The sequence below is a fragment of the Petaurus breviceps genome, unplaced genomic scaffold (genome assembly GCF_028583685.1).
Source record: "Petaurus breviceps papuanus isolate PSGF00001 unplaced genomic scaffold, PetGlider_PUasm1.0 38, whole genome shotgun sequence".
In the NCBI taxonomy this organism is placed as follows: Eukaryota; Metazoa; Chordata; class Mammalia; order Diprotodontia; family Petauridae; genus Petaurus; species Petaurus breviceps.
The window spans coordinates 21,367,150-21,376,612 of record NW_027186304.1 but is presented as its reverse complement, the minus strand read 5'-3'; the positions used below and the strand labels follow the sequence as shown (position 1 = coordinate 21,376,612).

The window sequence follows — 9,463 nt, the reverse complement described above, 5'->3', positions numbered from 1 at the left end:
AGGCATAAACAATGTCACGTTATTCCAGAACCAGTGTTAATGGATTTCACAGTATGTGGGGTTTGGGGGTGTAAAGTATAAGTTGTAAGAAGACTGGAAAGTTTGGCCTTTGAACACCAAACAGGATTTTCTAATTGACCCTGTAAGTGATAAAGATAAGATTTATATTGGAACAAAACAATCAATATTTAGCTGTTCCCAAATATTGTGATTTTGCAAGTTTGAAAACAGAGAACAATTATATACACATATGAATAAGAGGCAGTGTGTTGTAATAGATGGGGGGGGGGAGGAGATCAACTTTAGATTTAAGAAGAAATGAATTTAGGTCCTATCTTTGACACATACTAGTTATGTGACCATGGGCTAGTAGTCCCTAAATCTCTGATTTTTCCCAGACAACTTTTTTTTTTTGCATTTGGAGGGGAATTGGGGTTAATTGACTTGCCCAAGGTCACATGGCTAGTTTTTGTATTAAGTGTCTGAGGCCACATTTGAACTCAGGTCCTCCTGACTACAGGGCCGATGCTCTATTCACTGCACCACCTAGCTGCCCCTCCCAGACAACTTTTAAGAGTTTAAGTTACAGAAAATATACCGATCAGTATTTGTAGAGAGTTGAAACTAGGAGTTCCATATCCTGATGAAATCACAAACTTCCCCTACTGTAATGAACATGAAAGAAGGGGAGAAGAGTGAAAAAGTTAATGTAAATGTCTCAATTGAATAAATCTGGACTTGATCATTCTTAACAATGACACTAAAGCAATCATATTAAGGGAAAAAAACACTTCTGATATTAGTGGATAATCACATCAAGTCTTTCTTCCAAAGACTTGAAATATGCATAAAATACACTTTTAAAATGGGCTCTCCTAGAAAGAACAGTAGACTTTTCTTTTCTAAACTAGCTCCTAGACAGAAATTTAAGTAAAACTGAAGGAAGTTACAGAAAATTATTACACTTGCAAGACTATTCATATATAGTCATTTTTTGTGTTTATTTTACCTGATTGTTCTTATAGTTCTTTCATTATTTCATCTGTGTTAATCAGATCACAACACCAATGACATCACTTCATTAGCTCTATCCCCTCTGGATCAGTATTCAATGACCTCAGGTGAACCATTCTCTTACTGTCCTTAGTCATGAAGCTGATGAAGCAAGAGAGTATTGTTGATAGTTCAGATGAAAAGGTATATATAGAGAAATAGAAACTGTTCTACATAAAAGGGGGGAGGGAATAAGCATTTTTATAATGCCTATTATGTGGTAGGCAAGATGCTAAGCACTTTTTACAAATGCTATTTCTTTGATCTTCACAACAAACCTGGGTAGTAGGTGCTATTATTATCCCCATTTAGCGTTGAGGAAACTGAGGCAAACAGAAGTTAAGTGATATGCCAAGGTCACACAGCAAATCAGCATCTGAGACTGGATTTTAACTCAAGTACTCCTGATTCCAGGCCCAGCACCATCACTGGTTTCAGAAGATGATGGATCAAGTTAGTGTAGGCAGATAAGCACAAATCCCTCACAGACACAGGAAAAACAATGTTGAGTATGAACTAGGCTGACATGGGTTAGTAGCATCATCTTTTTATATGAAGGGTAGCATTATAGATTGTACATAAATGATGTTCATATGAACTTTAATGAGGGAGTGAGGCTGCAGCTATATTGGTTTTTGCATATTGGTATCTCCCCCCCTCCCCAACTCCTCTCCTTTAGATTACAACACTATCTTTTTTTTTTTTTCCAGAAAGACAGAAGTGGAAAGATCTGAGTCCTAGTCTTTATTCTGCTGAGGCAAATCATTTCTCTTCTTGAGGCCTCAATTTCTTTATGTATAAATTGAAATGAATGGAAGAGATTATATTTAAGGTCTATTCTGATTTTAAGATTCTAAGTTAAGCTAACTTTTAGATGATTTTTCTATCTAAAATTCTATAAGAAAGCACTTACAATGCACCATTTATAATGGAGAGGCAATATTTTGCTCCCAACATGCTAAATAGTAAAGAAAATGGTCATGGTGTGATTCTGCCTCAGAGAGAAAAACAGTGTGGCCACTTAGAGAGCTGTTTTCTGTGTTAGAATGTCATGGATTCCTAGCTCTCCTCTGAAACACAAGAACCATGTCACCCTGAGTGACAGATTCGTGGTATCTCTTAGAGCCCTGGTTACTCTGGTATCTCTTCAAGATTAAAAATTGAGGGGCATTTTCAGATTTTCATTGGTAGAGAAAGTTTCCTTCCTTGGACTTCTCTTGATCAAAAATATCACAGGTTTGAACCAAATATGTATACAGTAAGAGCTACATATATGTAAAAGAGGGAGATAACTTTACCTAATTTCATCCGAAAGCCTGTGTTGAGGAAAAAGATAGGGGGTATGGGAGTCTTCAAGCACACTTAACAAAATATCAGGTGTTTGTTTTTTTTTCTCATTTGATATTTAGAAGGGAAAAATTAAAACCTATTTCTGCACGAATTTTCAACACTACCCATTAGGAAGGTTGATTTAAAGGAGAGATTGGTATGATTCTGAAAATATTTGGCTTTGCTGACTATTTTTCCCAGATGTAAAAATAGACGGCTAAAATGTAAAATCGATTCTAATAGCAAACAGATCATTGCAACATCTCTGCCTAGGATATTAGGGGAAACCTGAATGTTTGATTTAGTGGCACTTCGGGAGTAGGTGGAACTGAAATCTCTCCAATAACCTTGAAAATCTGTTCTTGCTCCACTCTCTGTGCAAGTCCTTAAAATAATAAAGATGCAAAAGGCACCTCTCCCCCCCAGCCCCCCCCCCCCGCCCCGCCCCACCACACACACAGTAACAACAACAGCACACGAATACAAAGATTAGCGTGGATGCTTAATTTTGGAGTTAGTGACTTAATTATGCTGAAATGCTGATCAAAGGGACAGGGTGTGAGCTGCAGGCAGATCTCTCAGTCCCTTTAGCAGCACACCTATGAGGTTCAGTCTAGGTCCAGACATTTCTTCAGCGCCACTCTTTCAGGATCTTCCGGCGCCCAACTATCCTACCCACCTCCTTCACCTCACCCCCAAAGAAATGGTTATAGGAGTTCCTCGCAGTGACTCAACGGAGAGAGCTGGGCGCCCCCCTTCAGCCCCGCCCCGCCCCTGGCACGCGGAGATAAAAGAAGCACTGCTGAAGGTTCTTTGCCCTGTCAGGGGCAGTAGTGGACAAGTGTGTCGCGTGGAGGATTGGGAAGCGGAGGTGGGTGGAGAAGGGACAAGCATAAGCGCCGGGCAGTGCACAAGCTGGCAAAGTCGGAAAAGGATCAAGAAGACGGAGAGTGCGTGACTCCTGAAACTGCTATTAACCAGCACCGTTTCCCAAGCTTTCACCTCAATCGACGGGCCAGGGTCTCAGAGTTATCCAAGGGGTACCCCACGCCCGGTCGCCCGGCATGGTCTCTACTCCCCTTAGCAGACCAGAAACTGAGGCAAAGGGAAGCAGCATGCTGAGGGGCCCCACCGTTACCAACTCTGCAAATCCGAAGGTACTTTCCACAGAGGCCTTAGAGTCACAGAATTTACACTCAGTGTCTGCTCTAACTCCTGGAACAAGTTCACTGCCCCTATTTACATAAACTTGAGGAGGGAGGGGAGGAAGATGGTCATGAGGGTTTCTCCCATTCAGGATCCTTCCTCAGTGGCCTTTAGACACGCCAAGGGCTAATGTCCTAGAATCTCTTTCCTTACTTCATGCAAAGTTTCTTTAGCTGCGTTTCCAAAGACAATGCAGACTAGAGGGAGAGATAATCAATGCTATGGTCAATAGACTGACAATGTGGATCATTTAGGGCCCCCAAAACAAGATAGTATGTGTTGAGGACCCTTATCTATGAGTTCACGTCCCTTTACCTAAAAAGGTTTTTTACCAAAAAACTTCGAGGGAAGAGGAATCCTGACAGATGTCAAATGAGGTGTATTTCCTTCGAGATGATAGCTCAAATAATTAATTCCACCTTGTTGCAAGGTGCCTAGAGCAAATATTGCCTTGTCTTCCCAAAGAGTATAAAACAAACTGCAACAGTAAAAGAAAAAAAAAAAAAGAGAGGAAAAAGACTGATCAGAAAGTGTGAGGAAAATTAAGGTGGAAGCAGCTTTCAGTAAATTTCCTCTCCTGTCCCCCAGAAGTCATCTCCTCCTCCTCATTCCCTACACATACACACATAAACACAAACACACACACACACATGAAACCTGAGTCAGAAATTTTTGAACAGTTGAAAATAGAAAACAATGTGATGTGGGCCAGTTGTGTGTGTGTGTTGATAACAAAACAGAAGAAAGTGAAAAAGCAGGGTCTTAATTCCTTGGCTTCTGAAAACTTCAAATTCTCCCTCTCCACCACTCCCACCCATTGTAGAGAAAAACTAAAGGAGATGAAAAAAAAAGTTTGTCAAAATTCATATCATATTCATCATCATCTCAAAGTAATTGGTAAAACTGTTCAGAAGAAAAAAAAGATCTAAGCAAAATGCTGTTGTCTGTAAGACTGATGTGATATCTGAAGAAAATGACCAGCCCTTAAAATCAGTGGTTCCAGTGCAAAGAAGGAACTGGTGACTCCTAAAGAATTCCAGGAGGTTCCTGGGATCCTGCTTTCTAGGAGCTTTGCTGGGTTGTCAGGAAAATGGTTACTGCTCCCTAGAGCTCATGGCAATTGAAGCTTATAATTCTTCAAGCAGTGGGATGAACCTCAATCTCTGTCCTTGAAGCACCAGAAGTTTTATCCCACTGCCTAACCAAATTACTGAAACAAACACAAACAAAACTTGAAAAGAATTGAAGTGATCTTGGTTTCATGTGTCTCTGGCAGAACAATGACATGCAGAAAGTCTACTATCTTCCCACTAGAAAATATTTGTTATTTAAAATGCAATAGTATCATAAAGACTTTCTATATCAGAATTTTAGTTTGGAGGAGAAAACATATCTTTCCCAACCATTAGCTGACTACTGGAGGGGAGTAGATTCAATATAATACCATTACTGCATCATAGAAGAAAGAAATTTCTCCCCACAACAGGAGGCTCTTTGATTTTTTTTCAAAGTTGAAGCATAATTTCCTTTAAGAGGCTGTACCATCTATATTGAAATATTAAAAATTTGTTATTGCTGCATTTACAAAGCTTCCCTTAGAGAAAAAGCAAGGTTTTCAATGCAACAACTTCATAACTCCTTCATGCCCATCCACAGCATACACAGATTGCACTTTAGGTCCTCTGTGGAGTTTAGGGTTTTTCAGTTTTGTTTTTTTTGTGGGGAACATGGGTAAACAAGAGGGTAGGTGATATGTATGTATGTTGTTGATGTTATTCCCGGGCAAATAGAAATTTTCGGAAAAGGATGAAAACCTCCAATTCAATGTTGTCAAGTTTGTCTTTAATCCTGCTAGAGTTTCATTCTGTGTGCTAGAAGCCTATGTTCCATGATATAAAATGTACATGTTATGATAAATTCAACACGAATTGATTCCAGGAGACCCTAGGCATAAGATATCAAACTTGGCAGTTCAAACTCCTCAACCAGAAAGTTTAAGAGAAACTAAAGTCAAGTGGAACCCGGATTCTGCCAGTGCAGAAGGTAGGAGAGGAAAGTCCCAGCTGCAGAACATCTGGGATGGGGACGTTAACAATGACAGCTGATTCCCCAAATCCAACGCGTTCGACATAAAGTCCTCAGAAATGACACACAATCTCTTATCTTCAAGACCACCGGCGGTGGTCAAGAATATGTGAATGTCACTCCCCCCTTCTTCCTAGGCCCTAACAATGGTCAAGGATTTACTCACCAACTGCCAGACAGATAGGGAGCAGAAGCCTGAAGATCAGTCCACAGACCACTTCTGAGGCCATCGCTTCGGGGGTACTTCTGACAGGAACGGGGGATTCAGTCGGCGACAACAGGAAGAACACAAAGCTAAGGCTAAGTCACTGCCCCGAGGACAGTCCCATGACAGTCTAGGTGGTCCTGCCTGAGACTGATGTCTTTTGTTCGGCAGTCTTTTCCTCTTTTCTTCTTCTCTCTCTCAGTAGATTTTCTGCAGCAGACACCTCAGTAAACTCCCCACATCAAGAGAGTAGCCCATGAATTCATTTAAAATCCCAAGTTAGTGAAACGTTTCTTCAAGGTGTCCTTTGCAATGTGGGGTTGGATCGAGAAGGGCTATTTGGTGGCTGTGAGTTTGCTTGGCTGTTGTTTTCGTTTGTTTTGTTTTGTTTTCCCGAGGGGGTGAGGTAGGGGTACTGAAAAGTCAGTGCTTTCCTCTTTTCCTTCTTATTTGGAGTTTGCAAAAGAGAAGGGCGTTTAACCCGCACGCTTTCCTTGCCTGCCCTTGCCTCTCTCCTCGGTCCCCACCCCACCCACCCCGAAGCAGGTTTCGTTGCCCAGCACGCAGCCCCGCTGCCCCAAGCAGGTCCGGCGTCTCGGGAGCTGGAGCGCGGGGCTGCCCAGTCGCCTTCTAGAAATCCCCTGTTCCAGACCGTCACGCCGAGGAGCTCCAGAGTGCCCAGTAGACCTCAGTTGCAACGCCTTCAGCCTCTGGCCAGAAAGACCCAGACCTGGGTAACCAGCCGAGCAAAACCATCCCCAGACACTACAGGCTTTGCATTATTGGTCGATTTATTGTGTTGTTGTTTTGAATCGGCAATCCAAAAGGATCCCAGGATTAAGGGCAAAAATCGAGATCATTTACATCGCTCACAGCGGCTGGCTTTTGCTTGATTTGTCCGCTTTCATTCCCTTTAAAGAAAAAAAAAAAGAGAAAAGAAAAAAAAGCGATCCAAATTACCGGCCAGCCGACTCCTCCAAGTCTTGATTCTACTGCCCCTGCTAATGCTGCGGTCGCAGCTGCCGCTGCCCCTCGAAGCTAATACCCGACTCCAGCGGTGCTCTCTACCCCCACACTTCTCCACCTTGAATGAAACTTTCCAAGACCCTACTCTGTGATGGGCAGGCTTGCTAGCCAATCAGACCGACCCGCCCAGAAAGCACAGGGATTGGGGAGCTGAGTCTTGGCTCTGGAAGCCATCCTATGTAATTGAGTGGTGAGAGGATGAGAAAATGCTCTTCACCTTTCTTTCCAGAGCAGAGTGTGGAGCTGGCTATGTGAACTAGGACTTCCTTAGGAAGCTGTCTTGGTCTCCCCTGTCTCTGGCTAACTGGATTCTCTTCCTGATCAGGCCTCCTGCTCTCTACACAACTGTAACAGATGTTCTCCATCCTACATCCACCCACTTATTATGCATCATGCCCACTTTGCCCAGCTGGCCAAGTTCAGGGCCAACCAAGAACCTCAGGGGCAACTGATAAGGAAATATACTATTTAAGAAGCAAGAATTGATAGTCAAGTCTCAGAAATAACACGGGAATTTTTAAGGACTTTATTGTGCAGACATACACCTCTCTTTCCCATTCTTACCTGCCTCTAACCTAATCAATACTATGAATTTTCAACAGAAAAGGAATTGTTTTCCCTTTATAAATATACAACATCATAGTAGGTTCAGTAAGTTTCACAACTTGGATTATTGGGGAGAATCCTTTTATTTCAGAATGTTTAGCTGAGGACATAGCAGTAAGTTGTACAAGTGTTTTATGTTTTCTCTCCAGGGTGTGTGTGTGTGTGTGTGTGTGTGTGTGTGTGTGTGTGTGTGTGTAAAGTTATGTTTCTAAGCTTATCTTCTTGACAATATATTGTGTGCCATGGTTGAGGGATTAATTCCATGGAGACTAGGGGACTATCTTCAACATCATCTTTGCAAAAGAAAGAGTTTATTTCAATATTGTAAGTAGTGCAATCTCTCATAAGTCTTTTGTTTTCCTGTTCTATATTCTGAGATTATCTTCTGAGTGTCGATAGATTTGTCAACCTAGAGAGAAATATTCTACCACAGGTATAGTTAGGGATGACAAACACAAAATGTGTAGTCAACACAAAATGGGACTTCGCTCATTGTTGAGGTTGTTGCAGTGATTTAATGATTTGGAATAATTTTATTAATAATGACAACATTAATAATCCTCTGTTCTCTTGATTTTACATCTTTTTTTTCAAATAATGTAATTTTGTGAAGCACTTTGAAAACCTTAAAATCTATATAAATGTCAAGAATGCTAATGATTATTCAGCATATATTTAGAGCCTTTTGAACTAGATCCCACAGATCTAGCAGAACACAAGTTCATTAAGGACAGAGATTCCTTTGTTTTTATCTCTGTATCCCCAGCACCTAGGAGAGTGTTTTGCAGGTAGTAATCACTTAGCAAATGCTTGCTAAATTGAATTAGTTTAAAAGGCAGAAACATAGTATGTTGGAAATAGCATTGATTTTGGAGTCAGAGAGCCTTGTTTTCATCAACAACAAGAATTTATTAAGTAGCTACTAAGTTCCAGGCACTGTGCTAAGCACCTGGGATACAAACAAAAGCAAAAGCTAGTCTCTGATCTCAAGGAGCTTATATTCTAATTATGGAGGCATCATGTGGCCAACTATGTACAAAGACTATGTTTGTAGGATGAATTGGAAGTAATCAGCAAAATGGAGTTACTAGCATCAGGGGGGATTCAGAGCAGCTTCTAACAGAAGGTGAAATTTTATCTGGGACTTGAAGGAATCCAGGAAAATTAGGAGTCAGAGAAGAGGAGAGAGTGTTTCAGGCATGAGAGACAGCAAGTGAAAATGCCTGGAGCTGGGAGATGGAGTGTCTAATGCAAGGAACAGAAAGGATCCCAGTGTCACTGGATTGCAGATTATTGAGTTAGGGCGGTATTAGGAACAAAAAGATTAGAAAAGGAAGAAAAGGCCAGGTTATGGAGAGCTTTAAAAGGCAAAAAAAGAGAGATTTTACATTTTATCTTGGAGACCAAAGGGAACCACTGTTATTGACTGAATGGGGGAGGAGGACATGCCAAACTTGCTCTTAGTAAAATCAGTTTGACAGGTGAGTAGACAATGGACTAGAATAAGGAGAGATCTGAGACAGGGAGACCAACTAGCAGACTTTTGAAATGACACAGGCATGATATGATAGAAACTTGTCCAATGTGGTTCCAATCTTACTTTTGTTGGTCACTACCTTTGTGACCTTGGGCACAGTTGGGATTTAACAAAGTTGGATCCTGGGATTACTTTCTACTATACTGTGTTTCATGATGGTAAAGGGAGATGTGAGAAGGCTGAAAGGGTCCTTTGAAGTCCAATGGCCATCACTCTTGTAACTGATGTTCTCTGGGTATCACATACCTATGATATTTTCTATCTGTAATCAACTACTGTTACTGCTGTTCAGTTATTTCAGTCATGTCTGACTCCTCATGACTCCATCTGGGGTTTTCTTGGCAAAGATACTGGAATGGTTTGCCTTTTCTTTTTCTGGCTCATTTTACAGATGAGGAAACTGAGGCAAACAGGGT

The 9,463-nt window shown here is 41.3% G+C and overlaps 1 protein-coding gene across 3 annotated transcripts in view; it reads right to left on the bottom strand.

Moving 5' to 3' along the window:
* The window catches only part of PIEZO2 (piezo type mechanosensitive ion channel component 2), a 557,384-nt gene extending 550,202 nt beyond the window's left edge, over positions 1-7,182 (bottom strand). Inside the window, exon 1 of one of the 3 annotated variants that reach the window (XM_069099626.1) lies at positions 5,840-7,182. In XM_069099626.1, the coding sequence (XP_068955727.1) occupies positions 5,840-5,903 (64 nt within the window). In that variant the 5' untranslated portion in view covers positions 5,904-7,182. The remainder of the gene's footprint in view (positions 1-5,839) is intronic. The other 2 variants (XM_069099625.1, XM_069099627.1) reach the window with 2 other exon arrangements.
* Positions 7,183-9,463: the final 2,281 nt, after the last annotated feature.